General features: G+C 46.3%; 1 protein-coding gene across 10 annotated transcripts in view; it reads left to right on the top strand.

The window, feature by feature from the left end:
- The window catches only part of NDST2 (N-deacetylase and N-sulfotransferase 2), a 139,021-nt gene that overhangs the window by 102,325 nt on the left and 19,883 nt on the right, over window positions 1–16,813 (top strand). For all 10 annotated transcript variants that reach the window (XM_068198497.1, XM_068198493.1, XM_068198495.1 and 7 more), the window contains one exon: window positions 11,873–13,263. In XM_068198497.1, the coding sequence (XP_068054598.1) occupies window positions 12,271–13,263 (993 nt within the window). In that variant the 5' untranslated portion in view covers window positions 11,873–12,270. The remainder of the gene's footprint in view (window positions 1–11,872; window positions 13,264–16,813) is intronic.

Here is a 16,813-nt window from a genome sequence, read left to right on the forward strand (position 1 = left end):
TGCAATTTTGTAACAATTGCAAACACAGATGGTTTGAGAGAAAATTAAATAATTCCACCCACATGAAGACAGGGAAGTCTAACAATAGTCACAACTTTTTATCGCCCTGGTTTTTTAGCAGTCTCTGTCCTCCTGTCACTTCCACATCCTTTGTCTATGGAAAAGTAACAGTGTGTGAAGCTGCTGTGGGGTCCATCAAGGCCATAAGGACCACACTAGGCTGGAGCTGCCTCACCCCACCGTGCCAGGTGGGAGCTGGAGCTGCCTCACCCCATCCACCCTCTGCTGGCACAGGCAGCATCCTCAGCAACAGCACCCAAAGAGCACAACTACAGAGGCAGGCAGTGATGGGTGCCAGCTTCAGGCTGGAGTCCAATGATCAGTCAGGTCAGCGAGGCAGAGCATTCTTGTAGCACGGTTTGGGTCTAGCCTAATCTCAGGAGCAGCTCACAGCTCAGGAAGTGGAGGCTGGTCAAGCATTCAGAGGCTGTTGGTGGGTGCAGTGCCCCCACTGAGATCTATTTCTGCCATAATGCTTGTGGAAAAGCAAATAATGACTTTTCATTGAACAGATGGCCATGAAGGCTTGGAGAGGGCAGTAGAGCACTTTGGATTTGCTCCTGTCTTGTAAAAACCAGGCCTCCAAACAGTTGTCTCACCCAGCCTGTGTAATCTTCAAAGACCTCAATTCATGCCTTTTTCACTCATTTCACTTTTGTTCCCATTTTTTGTTTTTACTCTTTTTGCCTGGCCAGATTTATAGATTTGTAATTTACTTATATCACTTTTGGTGCTCTCGCTCTCTCTCACTCTCTCTCTTTTTACAGGAGTTTGCATTGTGTTAAGGCCTGTCTTGCAATAGACAAGCCAGCAAAAATGCAAATATTTTGTCTTCTGAGTCCAGGAAACTTACTTATTTCAATCACAGTAAGATAATAGAGAACTGGAAAATTAGATACTGCAAAAGCTGGGAGATATGCCATGAACGTTACACTGGGTGGAGATCTTGTGAGTAGAACATCTCAGTTGAAGGCAGGAGGGAGGGAGCTGCTGTACACAGCTGGGAAACATGTTCTTTTATGAGCCCAGCAGATTCTGATCCTGAATTTTAGTGCAAATACACCAGAACAGGTGAGCACAAGAGCTCAAGAGCTTTCCTGAGGTTTTAAGATTTGATAGAGCATACTTACAGTTTTCTTCTGGTGTCAGTTTGGGTAAACTTTCAGTGTCATGGTATTAAACCTGTTCCCTACTGTCATACATTCCTAGATAAAACTGATTGTAAAAATATTATCTCCTATGTGTTTTGTGACAGGAAGAAGCAACTGAATATAGAAGATCAGCCTCTTGTTAATTAAGGTAAAAATTTCTAAGTCCTTACAGGAAGAATGGTTAGGCTGCTTTCATAACAATTACAGATAAACTTTCATAATATACATTCTATATTAAGACACTTCAACTCTGACTGACACTCAGTTTTCTTGGTTTTGCCAGTTTGACTGTGTTTCCCCACTTGATTAAGTTACTTCGGAGAAATCACCAGAGAAGACATTTTGCTTTCCGCAGCAGAATAGTTGATCTGAATTGTGATAAGCAGGGAGCACGAGAGAATGGAAATGTGATTCTTGTCCATATCTAATGCGGAAGGAACTGCATCTATTTCCTGTTCCCACAGCTAAGCTGGAGATGTTCTGCCGTGATAGAGCGTATGTGTGGATTCCTGATGAAAGCAGGAGGCTGAAGATGGTGTATTCCCTCCCCTTGGGGTGACTGAAGAATTTACTTTCCACCTGGGGGAGGATTGTAGAGCAGCTTGGACTGCCTTTGTGTTGCAAGGCTCTAGCCTGCACTGTTTCTGGCTCTCTGTCCCACAGCTCTGCATGTCTGCATGCAGAGAGGAGCTGCTGTCTCATTATCCCCCGGTGTCGGAAAAGGGTTAGTCAGAGTGGGCACAGACCTATGTGTCAGGAAAGGCACAAAACAGAAGGAGAGGTATGGCCAGAATGCAACTGCTGTTGTTCTGGTGGCCTGATCCCTAGATTTTAAAGGCTCAGTACCATGTGAAATGAAGCAAGGGATACATCCCTTCAGTTATCTCTGAGGAAAGTGTCTCCTTTCTCTCTGGTGAGCAGTTGCATTACAGAGACCTGTGCATCCCCCAGAGCAGTTACATCCCCTTAGCTGGTGGAAAGCTCTGACTTGTGTGAGCACTTCCACTGCTACAATACCTGTAGCCTTTCCTTTTCAGTTTAGCAGAGGTCTGCTGCTGCCAAACTACATATTATTTCTATCAAGCAGTATCAGTGATTGCTGAAGGCTGAAATTTTATTGTTTGGTTTTTTAACAACTCTTCAGGTTCCTTATTTTCAGATCCACTTTTTAAGCAGGCTGAAAATACAAAACAAACTGTTTTCCTTTCCCAAATTTGTCCTATGCTGAGGCCATGAAACTTGTTGAGGCTTGTGGTTCTGATATTTAACTTGAGGGAATACCTCAGTGTAGAAGTCTGAAATTCCCTTGCTTTGGAAAATTAGGTCAGTTGTAATGACCCTAAGCAGTCAGTGTATTATGATGAGGAGAGGGCAGGGAGCTGAAAACGAGATTTCCTGGCAGCTCTTATGAGGAGGACCTTTTTGTTTTCAGGGGAAGGGATTAGTTGCTAACAGGCAATGCTGGACCATGCCTCTGTCATTGGCATGTGAAGGAATAAACCTATTGTTTTGGGTTTTTTTGTAATAGAAAAGAGCAAGGGAACGAACAAAGAGATCTGCTGCAAACAAAGGTACCTATTATGTACCCAAACACCAAGAACCTTGCAGGAGTCCTGGGATCTCTGTGCAGCCTGCCTGGAGCCAGCCTCTCCAAGATCTCTGCCTTCATGTTGTCTTCAGACTTCATTGCACTGGCATGAGGGTAAATTCACAGCTGCAGTTGGGTTTTCACCAGGCTGAGATGAGAGGAGTGCATGCAGATCTGTTTAGCATGGACTGCAGTTTTTTGCTCTTGCAGAAGGTGTGAAGTTACATACCCATCTAGGGGTGATAATAAAAGAATTAAAATAATTATTACTTCATCACACAGGTCTTCTCCTCTTACATCAGACTGGCACATTTCAAGCTTGCTGGCCAGCTGGCAGCTTTCTGGCTCAGCACAGGTCTGTACTGAGAGGCTTTCCCTGCATGGGGACTTGCCCAAGCAAAACACAGTGCTGGCTGGAGGCTGCAGCCCTGTCTGTCAGAGCAGCATGGGCACCATTAGTGTTTCTTGCGTCTTTGATCTGAATTTTGTATTCCTTAGGCAGTCTCTCATGGCAGGATTCGACTGGCAGTGGATGTTAGCTGAAACACATGGCCAGAGCCCAAAAATGAGCGTGGCAATTTCATTGCAATGTGGCTGTAATTTCCACAATATTTTTTTTACCCAATATGTGAAATACAAGCAGCATTCATTCTCCTGAGCTTTCTACTAATTCTTTTGCTGTGTGGCTTGCTGTGTTTTGCTGACACTACTTACCAGGTTCCCCATCTTTGTGAGAGAGGGGCTCTACTTGGAGGTCTGGCATACAGATACCACCACAGACAAAAGAGAGGGGCTGTGGTGTCTCAGAATGGAGCAGACTAATGAGGAATTTTGTGTCTTGATGACACCATTAAAGTGGAATGGGTTGGAAAATCAATCAGATTCCTTCTCTGATTACTGTGTAACTCAATTACTGCAGTCTCCCTGGGGCCCAAAGCAACAACCATCTCACAGGAAGTGCAGAAGAAAGGCCTCTGAAATAGAGCTATTGTGGACAAAGGCAAGATCTTGCTGCTGTGCATTCCAGATGGAGAGATTATATTATGAATAATGAAAAGGACTGGGGAAATGTACTGGTGACACTGGGGATTGGGTGGTAAGGCCTTCTGTAGCTTAGCTAGGAATGCACTGACAGTTCTTGATAAAGGTGTCAGATGATACCCAGTATCTTCCATGTGCCTTGGCATGAATGTACCAGAAGATCCAAATACTTATATTCTGGTCAGTGGTTTTGGGTAAGTGCTGGTCCTGAGCGTTTGTACTGACCTCCCACAGTCATTTCCAAGCACTGGAAATATCTGGAGATCAGATGTTAAAACCACAGGGTTGGGGTTGTTATCGTGCTTTCATATCACATCAGTTGCTATGTGTCTTAGCAGGTGATAATTCAAAAAGCAGTTTATGTTTCACATTAACACCGTATATCATTAGGAAACAGAACATCTAAGTTTGATGAAGCCTTTGTCTTAATGCTGGTGATCTTTTGGATATCTGACCTTACAGCTGATGCTCTCTGATCTAGAGATGCTTTTCTGGCAGGACGGGTGCCTGCTGAGCATCCTTGGGCCTCTGAACACTTCATTCTTGCTGTGCATTCTGACTGCCACCTCCCTCAATTCACACTGAGGCAGTCCTGGCAGGAGTTCAGAGTGGACCTCAATTTATCTAGAAACCTGGGGTTTTTTTGTGGTGTTAGATTCCCAGGAGTTTGATGTCAAAAGGAGACACAGGTATTTTCTTTTCCTTTAAGAGGGAATAATTTTCACTGTAATTCTTTTTTTTCTTTTCTTTCTCCAGTATAGATATTTCTCAGCTTTTCGGGTATGACTGGTTTCTGACAGTTCTCTCGCCTTGTAATATAAATTTTGTTTGGTGTATTTGTTTGTTGCTTTTTTCCTCTTTTAGTTTGAACCTAAACCAGCTGATGCAGTCCCCAAAGAAAGAAATGCATCCCGTGCCAGCTGGCGTGCTCTCTGGCTCTGAAGCCTTGTTAAAGAGATCGGAGCTGACAGATTCTTGAGCAGCAATCTGATACAGGCCTTTTTTTTTAATTTGTTTTTTTGAGCTCACCCATGTAACAAATGGGGGTTTGTTTGGGAGCTTCGCTAGAGGCTTGAATGGAATCATTGTTATCAAAACACTGCTGTGATTCAGAAGTGCCCAGCAAAAGGGGTTCTTCTCCCTGGTGCCCCTCAGCTGGGCACTGCAGGTGTGGCAGCCTAGCTTAAACTCTGGTTTCATTCTTATTCTACGGAATAATCCAGTTGTCCTGTGATTTTCATCTTTAAACTGATAACTGGGAAACTGAAGCTACAGTTCTTTACAAAACAGAACAGAGTCAGTTCAAAAGTTAAAATTAAGTTGGAGAGATGAATGAGTCCAACCAGGAAAGAGAAGTGATGCTTTGGGGATAAAGAGTTGTAAAAGTAGAACCTTGCCAGATTTTTGCATAAATCAACATCTTCTTGATTTTCTTACCATTACCCTGGTGTTTAGATTACAAATTCTACCCCAAAAACACTTGTTTGGAAATTCATAGAAGTAACACTTAGGCTCCTGAGTTCCTCTTTACATTATTTTCTCCTGCAAAAACAACTTTGTGTCTAATACATGTTAAGATAGTGAATCTTTAAATCCAAAATAGTTCTTATGTTTCTATTTTATTCAGAGGAATTGAAAAGCAAAAGCAAAAGGAAGTGAGTTATTTGGGAAGGCAATAACTTGGAATTCTCAGGTTTCTCCATTAAAATTGACTATTATAGGAATCTGAGTGAAGTGTTCAGCATGAATTTGTTGCACAGGAGTAGAATGAAGATTACTTCTCATACATGCAGCATTGTGATATGCATGGAGCCATGTATTACTGTGTCTTACAAGGAATTTGCCTCATAAAAAAGATACAGCATTCTTTGTATATTTCTATTTTACCTCTCTATGCCGTGCTGAATTCTGCCTGTGCTGGCTTCTGCTTCTCTGCAGCTTTGAAGCTGTAATGGCAAGCAGGAAGGTGGTAACATTGGAGTCTTCCTTGCAGAGTCAGTGAGATGGGAAGGGCTTGTTGTGGAAGTGGAAAGGGTATTTTTTAGCTGCTTTTGGAAGATGGCACATGTTTTTGGGTACTATGCTGATACACTTGAATTCCTGGAGTATTACAGGGACTGAACTTGACTTGAGAAGTTATGTTCTATGCTCTGTCCAGGGAATCATATATTCAAAATCAGTAGCAAGGAAAAGAAAAAAAACTACACAGGTTCTGTTTTTTACATTTTCACATAGTTATTTCTCATTTTCTTTCCCCTGTCCTTTTTCCAGTAAAAAGTTAACATATGTAGAGACAAAACTGAAAGATGATCAGTTGTCTATGATGAAGAAAACATAGATTATTGTTGCTGACTGAGCTGGATTTCCAAAGCCATCTCTGTCATTACAGAGGGCCATTTGGGAGTGGAGACCTCAATCCATTTGGAATCTTGGGAACAGGGATAATTTTACCAAGAATCCTGATCCATCTGCCGTATTGCAGTGCAACCTTCAGTAAGTTTTGCTGTGTCTCAGTTTCTCCAGTGGAAAATTATTTGTGTGATATACTTTACATTGACAGTCTACAGCTATTCTGAAAACCTCATCAGGGCTAAGGTTTCAATGTGCAGTACACAAACCAGTCCCTGCTCTGCTGAGCTTATAGCAGAGGCGTTGTTTGCAATAATGCTTAATGATCATCATAAGGCTTGTGTAAAGAGCACTCTGACTCTCTTCCATTTGCTGTCATAAAGTTAGCAGTATTATATGTCTTCATATAAAATCTGTTTGTGGTTTTTGTCTCTGCTTCAAGCTGCACCAACAGTTTGGAAAACAGCCTGGTGGGAGTCTTTAGAGTGGGACTTTCGGCCTCATCTATGAACTGATATTTTCCCTGACTCTGAAGGATTTTTTTCTGTCTAGCAATACACATTACAAAATAAGTGTCTGTCTCAAAAGTAGTTCCTTTTCTGGTGGAGCTGGTTGTTAGAAACCACTGGCTTTACTATATAATAAACTTATGTATGCCTTGAACTCACAGACAAGTTAGTCTTCTCATATGCTTTGTTTTATCAGAATAGTAATGACAGAAAAGCTCAAAAATGGGAAGAATGGAGAAAGTATGAAGATGTCTTTTAGTAATATTATTTGCTATTGCTTTCTTGTGCCTCCCAGTGTTGCAAGCTCTGCCAGTTGAGCAGGTGGTTAGAGGGTCTGTATGTGGTGGAGTGTGACTGCAGGAGTTGGGGAGGTGACTAAAAAAGCTTTTTAAAGAAAAAAGACAGTTGAATTTTTACAGAGAAGTCATCATGAGCATGACTGATTTGGTGAGCAACATCTGGCATTGAGGGTCGCGGCATCTCATGGTGTTTTCCCAGTCCCCGGGCAGCTCCAGCACCTAGAGCGGTACCGCCTCTTTCCAGGACCCGGGATCGCTGCATGTTTCCAGACTCGGCTCCATGCCGATGTCCGGCTGGGGTTGGCAGCGGAGTCTCGCCACTACGAGCGAGAGACACCAATAAAGAGTGAAAGAACGTCCGGATTCCCTACACGTGGAAGGCTGAAAGTCCTTTATTGCCACGGGGAGCTGCGCAGCGGCGCCGCAATCCACTCCCAGCTGGTGCGTAAGGAAAACAGCAGCGGGCACTCCGAGGTGCGGGATTATATTGGGGGTGGGGCGAGGAGAGCAGGGGCCCTGCCGCCCAATGGGGGCAGGCGCCATGGCAATGACGTGGACCATGGCGCCCAGCGAGGACGCGGCCAGGGCAGACCCCGGGCTCTGGGGCGGACGGGGGTTGGGAGATCGGGGTGACAGGCACTGAACCTTCCGAACAGGACGGGGAGTGATCACAGGAGTGACAGCGGAAGCTCCAACAGTCAGGGACCCAGAGCGAACAGCCACAGGGGAAGAGACGGGGGTGTGCGGGGGTACACAGATCACAGCTAGCTAACACATCAGAACCCCTAATCTAAACCCCTAACCGCGATGCAACATATCACTGGTTTTTAATATATAAAGAAGAACGACAGCTTGGTCTTCTCCGCTGCTCGTTTGGTTGCTGCTTCTTCACTCAGCTTCTGCTGCAGCAACGGCTGCCCTTTGCAGATGGAGAGGGCCAGCTGCGATGATGCTGGGGGTGGTTTTTTCTTTTTTTTCTCTGGGTGTTTGGGTGTAGGGGAACTGGGAAAACTTTATTACAACACATGGACTGGGGACACACATGGACTGGGGTAATTGAAAGGGTTTTTCTGCGGCTTTGGAGGAAGAAATTTTTCTTTTTAGATGGATGCAGCATTTTTCCTCTTCTCATTGCATCGCCTGCAGTTTGATGCCACCCCCTGATTGGTGGGGTCATCTGCTACTCCCACAGGCACTTTGATGTTGCAACTCACCACCTGCACAACTTGATAAATCACAGCCCCCCTTGAGGTGCTGTGACCTGCCTTATTTCTGTCCTCATGCGAGGCAGATATGCGTTCCTGTTTCGGTTTTCTGGGAAAGTGGGGTCTCCCTCCCCTCTCCCCCCTCCAGCTGTCCCTGGGGGTGCCCTCCCCAAAAATGGACACGGGATTACAAAATGTCCCTTCCAATCACAGTGGTAGCATTGGTGTTTTGATGGAGGTTGCCTGGGAACAGCGTTCTTTGGAGGCATGGCATTCACAGTGACCACGTGGTTTCTGGGCTTTTCAGGGGTCTCAAGCTGTGTGTCAGTGTTCATGGATGTTGTTTCTGGGACGAACTTGTCCTGGACCTCTGATCCCTCTACAGGTCTCTCAATTGTCCCTTTGACCCGATCCTTGGAATCTGCAAAATGCTCAGAAACCAGCTCCTGCCCCCACTTCCCACTGCTTCCCTCTCTCCTGGCTCTCTGGGAACCATGGAAATGCAGAAATGGGGGCTCTTGCTCCTCCCTCCCCCCTCTTCCCCCCCGCCCGGATTCCCGGGACCCATGGAAAGATGGGGATAGGGTTCCCCGCTCCTCCCTCCCCCTCTTCCCCCCTGCCCGGATTTCCAGGGCCCGTGGGAAGATGGGGACAGGGTTCGGGGAACAGGACAGGCACTGCCTCCTTCCTGAGGCAGTGGGGTGGAGACGGCAGAGCTCTCCCCGGAGGGAGAGGGTGGGGTCGGTGACTCAACTGGGAGAACATTTAAAGGACTGGAGGGAACACCCACACGAGGGGGAACAATGGGTGAGGGAGTGACCTGATCTCCCAAGGGGGCTGCTGTGCCCATGCCCACAGGGAGGCAGATGGGGGTTGGGTCATAGGTGGGGATACAGGGAACAAAGGAGATAAAGGGATTATGGGAAGAAGAAGCCCTTCCACGTGGCCGTCCTCCATCTTGGGAAGACAAAGGCCCCAGCCACGTGGCTGCGGCCTCATCAAGGAGACAAAGGAAGGGATTCAGGGGAGCAGAGTAGCATGGGGTAGCGCCAGAACTGGGATTTCTAACCAGGAAAAAGGGATTGGAAAAGGAGTTTGGGGTCAGTTCCTCAGCGGAGTAGCTAAGGCAGGGGTGCTGGGGCGGCTTGGGGGAGCCAGGAGCAGGGTCCACATCTGTGGAGCTGCCCTGCGCCTTAGAGCAGCAGAGTACTCCCCACTGCTTACCCGGGTTAGGGGAAAGAGGAGTAGGAGAGGATGGGGAAACGGGTTTAGGGGAAGCAACAGTTTTTCCGGATGGCTCTTTCCCTTCCCAGCTCGCGTCCCGCGTGGACTCTGTTTTTACAACCTTCTGATATCAACAGATGGAGCTTGGGGAAGCACTCTTTCACAGAGGGATCCCTGTCGATTCCCTCTGCTAACCACTCGCTCCCAGAACTCTGTTTTGTGAGCCTCCTCCGCAGTTACACATGGAAAGGAAAAGCAAAGCCATCGTACAAACTGTTTAACAGAACCTTTGGAGTGGGGGCCCTTCACCGAGAGGATATCCTTAACTAGGGAATATAGTTCCTTCTGTTGGGTAGTTAGCACGGTCCCCATGTTATTTTACCCACCCAACCTCACCCTTGGTGCAGAAAAAGCGGAAAAAAAAAGCAAAAAACACGAAAGACCCTAGCGGCCTGCTGCACACACTCCGTGCTGCATGATCCGTACCCTCGGAAACGCGGCAGAGCCCACCCCCGTGGAGTGTCAGCCGCATACCCCCCCATCGCTAAATACTCACCAAACTGGAATCTTCGCAAATAAAAGCTGCCACCAAGGTCCTCGGTCTCGGAAAGTTTCTCTTCTTCAGCTCTTCGTGGCCATAAAGAGTTTCACTTCGCCTCCCACGCGGGGAAAGCACCGCGTGCTTCCCTGTGGGTGGCGGAGAGTTCCCTGACTTATTTTGGGGAGGCTCCGCTCCCGTTTTCAGTGTAGCACGAAGCACTGTCCCAGCGCAGACGGCAGCTCGGCAGCACGGTCCCGCATCGGCAGCGGCTCACCACAAGGCTCCCGGTGCTTCGTGGTGATTCTCTGCCTGCTGTAGTGGCTCCGCTGGCCCTGGCCCCACGTTGGGCGCCACTTGTGGCATCTCGTGGTGTTGTCCCGGTCCCCGGGCAGCTCCAGCACCTAGAGCGGTACCGCCTCTCTCTGGGACCCGGGAACGCTGCGTGTTTCCAGACTCGGCTCCGTGGCAATGTCCGGGCGGGGTTGGCAGCGGAGTCTCTCCACTACGAGCGAGAGACACCAATAAAGAGTGAAAGAACGTCCGGATTCCCCACATGTGGAAGGCTGAATATTCTTTATTGCCGCGGGGAGCTGTGCAGAGGCGCCGCAATCCACTCCCAGCTGGCACGTGAGGAAAACGGCAGCGGGCACTCTGAGGTGCGGGGTTATATTGGGGGTGGGGCGAGGAGAGCAGGGACCCTCCCGCCCAATGGGGGCAGGCGCCGTGGTGATAACATGGACCACGGCGTCCAACGGGGACACGGCCGGGGTGGTCCCCAGGCTCTGGGGTGGACGGGGGATGGGAATTCAGAGTGAGGGGCACTGAACCCTCCGGGCAGGACGGGGAGTGGTCACAGGAGTGGCAGCAGAAGCTCCAACAGTCAGGAACCTGGAGTGAACAGCCAAGGGGGGGGGGGGGGTGCAGGCAGGAAGACACAGGGGGGTATGGGGGTACACAGATCACCGCGATGCAACAGAGGGTGTTTGTTCTGGGAGAGGCAGCAGTTATGCCCCAGAAATGTGCTCATATTCCAGGAAAGGCACCAGGATATTGCTGTGGGTAAGTCACACTCTTGGTAAGGGAGAGAAGACTTTACTATGACTTTTACTTTATTTTTAAACAAAGGCGAAATTTAGTTAGTTTCTCTGGTGTTTGTTTTGGATTACTTGTTATTTGTTGGCTTTGTTGGGCATTTTTTCCTGGAAAAATAACAACATATGGTGAAATAGTCTGCTGCCATGAACACAAAGCAGGAGGTGAGAGGCTTTCATGTATTTGAGACCAACCCAAGTTTATGTTGTGCTGTTGGTGATTTAAAACTGGCTTCATGTTCTTCAGTGGCATATGAGAGAAGGCGATGAAGGTTTCAGATGTTTCATCTCCAACTGCTACTGAATCACTTGGCAACCTTTAAGAGTGCAGTGCGTGGGAGCCTGTGTCCCCCACCCTCTCTGCTGCCTGAGGGATGGTGCCTCTCTAGAGCTGTATTTTGTGACCTCTGGAAGAAAGTGAATTCCCAGGACAAATGGGGCAGCCTTGCAGAGTGCGCCCTCTCCTCCTCTTGTTAGCTTTGAAAAATAGGCTAGAATAAAAGGGTTTCTTGTTTTCTTCTTGGTGGCTTGCAGAGGGCTGGGGGAAGGCCAGATACTTGGCTCTGTTTGCTGTAATGTGTGAGAATCTCACCCAAGGTGAATGTTGAGTTGCTGTGCACTGTCAGGACCGTTCTTCCAAAGGCCATTTGGTTGTTCTGTCAAGCTCCCACACAAATGGGGTGTGACACTTCCCAGGGACCAGACCTGCTGATGGGCGAGTTATGCTGCCATCCTATCACCCTCTAGCCCTGCCATTTCATCTCTTAAATGCTGGAGTCATATTGAGAATTGACTTTTTCTTTTTAAATTGCAGGATACAAAGAGAAGGTGCCATCATGTGAATGAGAAACACCTAAATGAGAAACAGGACACATGGGAAGGCTGAGCTGAAACTGCTTGTGCACAGAATGACAGACTGATTTGCTACTGGAGACGAGATTCTGGAAACCTTGCTCTTTCAGAGACTTCTGAGTGAGAGGAGAGGAGCCTGAGGAAGCACACAAAAGAGCGATGGGAATTGAGGGCCATGGTTACCTGAGATAAATGGCAGATCTCTGGGAGTCTCGCCTTGTAGCTGTTTGCTTTAACTTTTTCTCTCTCTGCAGCTGCACTTTCTTTTTTGTGAGCTGCTGCCAGGTACTGCCACGGTGCCACTGGAGATTCCAAGCGCAACGTGGGTCCGTGAGCAGGGGGTGAGCCGCCCGCCTCACCATGATTCAGCTGTGGAAAGTGGTGCGGCACGTGCGACAGCTGGAGCTCCACAGATTGATCCTGCTGCTCATTGCCTTCAGCCTGATCTCCATGTGCATCCTGGCTTATTACGTCACTAACAGTCCCAAAATCAAGGAGCCACCACCCCTGCCCTTCAGTGACTGCAGCAACCAGCACCGCATCTTGATCCCACCGCAAGCCAGCTGGAGGCTCACGAAATCTGTGGACACCTCACGCACAGATCCTGTGGTGCTCGTCTTTGTGGAAAGCATTTACTCCCAGCTTGGGCAGGAAATAGTGGCCATCCTGGAATCCAGCCGTTTCAAATACAGGACAGAGATCGCCCCTGGCAAAGGGGATATGCCCACCCTGACAGACAAAGATAGAGGACGCTATGCTCTAATTATCTATGAGAACATCCTTAAATATGTGAATCTAGATGCTTGGAACCGAGAGCTGCTGGACAAATACTGTGTAGAGTATGGAGTGGGAATTATAGGTTTTTTCAAAGCTAACGAGAACAGCCTGCTCAGTGCACAGCTCAAGGGTTTCCCCCTTTTCCTACATTCCAACTTGGGGCTGCGGGACTATCACATCAATCCTAGTGCTCCCCTGCTCTATGTCACCCGGGCTAATGAGGTGGAGCAGGGTCCTCTGCCTGGTGATGACTGGACTGTGTTTCAGTCAAACCACAGCACCTATGAGCCAGTGCTGTTGGCCAGCACGAAATCATCAGAGTCCATTCCTCACCTGGCCACTCACAAAGCATTGCATGCCACAGTGATGCAGGACCTGGGTCTGCATGATGGGATCCAGCGGGTTCTCTTTGGCAATAACCTCAATTTTTGGCTGCACAAACTCATTTTCGTGGATGCCATTGCCTACTTGACTGGCAAACGCCTCTGTCTGACGCTTGATCGCTATATCCTTGTTGACATCGATGATATATTTGTGGGAAAAGAGGGCACTCGCATGAAAGTGTCTGATGTAGAGGTAAAATCCTACAGTAGATACTTCCAGAGGTTCTAGACAGATTTCTGATGTGTGTGGTGTACTGGGAAAGTAAAGATGGCATTTAATTTGAGGCAAAGCATTGATTGCTGCAGTTTTACTCATTTTATACAGAGAATTAGCCTGCAAGATGCTGAGGCACCGTGTGTGATGCTCTCAAGAGTTTTGCAGGTTGAAATGGAGCACTTTAGGAGCTGGCCTCTCTCACTTTGAGAGGAAGATGCCTGTGGTGGTCTGTCCTGTCTCCTCTTTGACGTAAGGAACAAGTATATGCAGGTTTCCTATGCCAGCCTATTTGTAGCTGTAAACTCTGCTGTTCAAAAGGAAAAGGCAAGTTGTGTTAGAACAGAGCAGAAGAATGTATTTATTATTGTTTGTGATACATATAAGCTGTATATATTATATTGCAAAACTGTAGGCTAGTCCATGCAGTGTAAACTGATACAGTCTATATTTTAGCCATCTAGCTTTTCAACACACAACTAAATTGAGAAAGGAAGGGTTTTCTCTTACCTTTGGCACCCTCCTCATGTCTGCCACCAGCAACCCTCATCCCTGAGGGAATATCGACAAATTCACCAGAGAAACATGGTCAGACCAAGCCTTCATGAGAACCATCTCTGTGGCCTCACAATTGAAAAAGAGACACGCCAGCTCTGTGGTTTGCTTTCCTTGGCAGTTCCTGGAATAATACAATGACCTATTAGGAAAGGTTATGGGTGAGAGATTTTGAAGAGGAGAGGGAACTGAGACAGGCAAAGATAAAAATAAGTAGGAAAAAGGTAACAAACTTAAGTGCTCCTTCTGATTCTCTGTGTTCTTGAAAGTAATGATGAAGTGTTCTGTTAAGTCTGTGACCCATGTGCATGTGATGCTTTATGGAGCCAAGGACTTCCCTTTGTGTCTTCCCCATCAGTTGTGGTTTGTAGCCATTGAGGGAGGTGCACTGCCTGTTTCTCAGGTGTGTTGAGGTTGTCCATAGGTACAAACTCTGGATTCCCATTCACCACTTGCCCTCAGGTGAGTCCTGGACGGTACCAGCCATGGTGGTGGTAAGCTTGTGACAGCAACTGCTTTAGCATGTTTCCAAAACAACTTCAAGGTGAAGCACCCTTTAAACTTACATCCAAGGCACAAAATATTTGAGGCAAAGGTGTAAGAAGAATACTGTTGTACAGGTTTGGCCCCTTACCTGAACCTTGTCTGTTGTATGTTCCCAAGAGCCCTCTTCCATCTCCCTAGGAGTCTTACCACCTTTTCTACATGTTTTATGCATCCAAGCAGCATATGTCTTAGTCCATCTCCAAGGTTTTAGGACTTCAAGATTTTATGTTTTGTATGTAGTATTTATTTAAGGAAAATTGTAAAATTTTCTTCATTTCACTTCAATGTTCCTGTGCTTTGAAGTGCTGAAATGTTCTGAAAGAGAATGTGTTGGGTTTTTTTTTTTTTGGGGGGGGGGGGGGGGGTTTCTTTTTTTCCTTTTGTGAAAGATTACAATCTTATCTTGGTACTAAGAAGGCCCTGCACACACTACTCCAAACTAGCAGAGATTCAGAGATTCTCACCTCTGTAGTGCTTGTGCAGGTTACAGACCCATGTGGAAAGGCAGGATAGGTAGCCAAAGCTCTTGGGAACAAAGGCTGCTCTAGTGATGTTAAAAACAAACCCAGACAAGATTATTCCAAAAGATGCTTTGTTTGGGTTTTAACAGGGTGAAATGGAGGAATAATCTGTGATCAGTAAGCAGAGAATCTCAGGCAAAGCAGATAAGACCCAGATTTATCCATTTAAAAGAAGCTCTCTGATTGCAAAGCCACATGAGGTTAATGAATTTTTATTTTTTAAAAGTGAGAAATAACTACATGGATTTGTTGATAGTCTCTCACCATGGGGAGAGAGGGGGATATAATAGTACCAGAACAGCTGGCATTTTCTTTGGCCTTTTATATGAAAGCTCTGTTTCAGGGCTGATATCTCAACACACAGCTCCTTATCTCAAAGCTTAGATTACAGTGGTCAGGGTAGTGGTTTGAAGACTGGATGTTGTGTGAAGGTATAAAATTGACTCTGCTGTCCCAGTGAGCCTCTTTGCCATATGCAGGTCCACATTCAGAGACCTTCCTAGCCAAAATGACTATTAAAAGAAAGCACTGAATATAATCTGATCAAATGCATGGCCATAGTACATGTCTTACACAAGAGAAATGTTTTTATTTGTGATGCTTAAAGGAGAGCTGAATAGCTTTCTTCTTTAACAAGAAAAAAAGGAATTGTGCTTGCTTTTACTTTAAAGTTGATAACCCTTGAGTTCCTGTTTCTGCTGAGAGGCTGCAGCAGGAGCTTGCAGTCCTCAATAGAAGTGGAACAGTTGGAAGTTGCACAACGAAAATGTTTTTCCTTTGTAGAGTTTACCAGAGATTTGAGCTGCACATAATTAACAAAACAAAATCTCAAGAGAATTCCCTTCTCTTCTCAATTTATTCCACATTCAGTCTTTTCTAAAATCATAATCCTTAGAATTTACCAAACCTACATGGAACTGGCCAACAAAGACAGGCCATTTCTAATGCAAAAGGATCTGGCTTTTGTGATCCTTTCTGGTCATCTTTAGGTATGAGGAAAGAAGATTAAGTAGATGAGTTTTTGCCTCTTTTGCTGCTAATCTCTGCAAGGGCATAAATAGTGAACAATCATTGCAGGTGAATCTGAGAGCAAGCTAAGTGTAAATCAAGGACAGTAATTTCTTTTTGGATTATGAATGGTGAGGGTGCAGAAGAGAGAACCTAGTGAGGGTGACTGTCAGCCAGCTCTTGTCTTTCTAAATTGTAGAGGATGATCTTACCTGCAATTGAAGTACTCAGCAATTTTTAACTCCCTGATTCTAAGACTGCAGGGGAAGTAGACATACCAGTACCATGAGAGCTGTCTTTTTTGCCAGTGTTATTTTGAGCTCTGCCAGTGCTACTGCTGGGTGGTAAGAAAACTGCAGGAACTCCTCTCAAAAATGTGCTGCCTGGTGCAGTATCTGCCAAGACCGTGTTTCTGCCACATGTTCCTAGTATGGTTTGCATGAGCATTGAGAAGAGGCTGCAAAAGCACTCAGCTTTCTTCCTCCATTTTTTATCATCTCTTTCTCTTCATTTACCCATGTACTGTTTTCTTAGTCATGTTTTTCTCTTTTCCGAGCATCTGACTCTCAGCCTTATTTACCCCTTTTTCTTTTGCCTCTTGTTAGAGGGAGCTGAGATAGGTGACATTTAGGGTTTGTGTAGAACAGCTATGTTCTCTGCAAACACTTCTGGAAGTTAAAAACTTCTTAGCTTAAAAAACAGAGTTGCATTAAGATTTAGCCCTGTATTACTCCAATGCCAAGGACACCCTGTTATCTTAGAAAAGGATTAGGTCCTAAAGAAGCTCCCAATACAGTCAGAGTGCTGTGACTTTCCCTGATTTCTTCTCACTCCTAGAATGAGGAAAGTTTTTATTTTCCCTGGATGACATCAAGAGCTTGTGGTGACTGTTGAGGAAA

The sequence above is a fragment of the Anomalospiza imberbis genome, chromosome 8, assembly GCF_031753505.1.
Source record: "Anomalospiza imberbis isolate Cuckoo-Finch-1a 21T00152 chromosome 8, ASM3175350v1, whole genome shotgun sequence".
NCBI lineage: Eukaryota > Metazoa > Chordata > Aves > Passeriformes > Viduidae > Anomalospiza > Anomalospiza imberbis.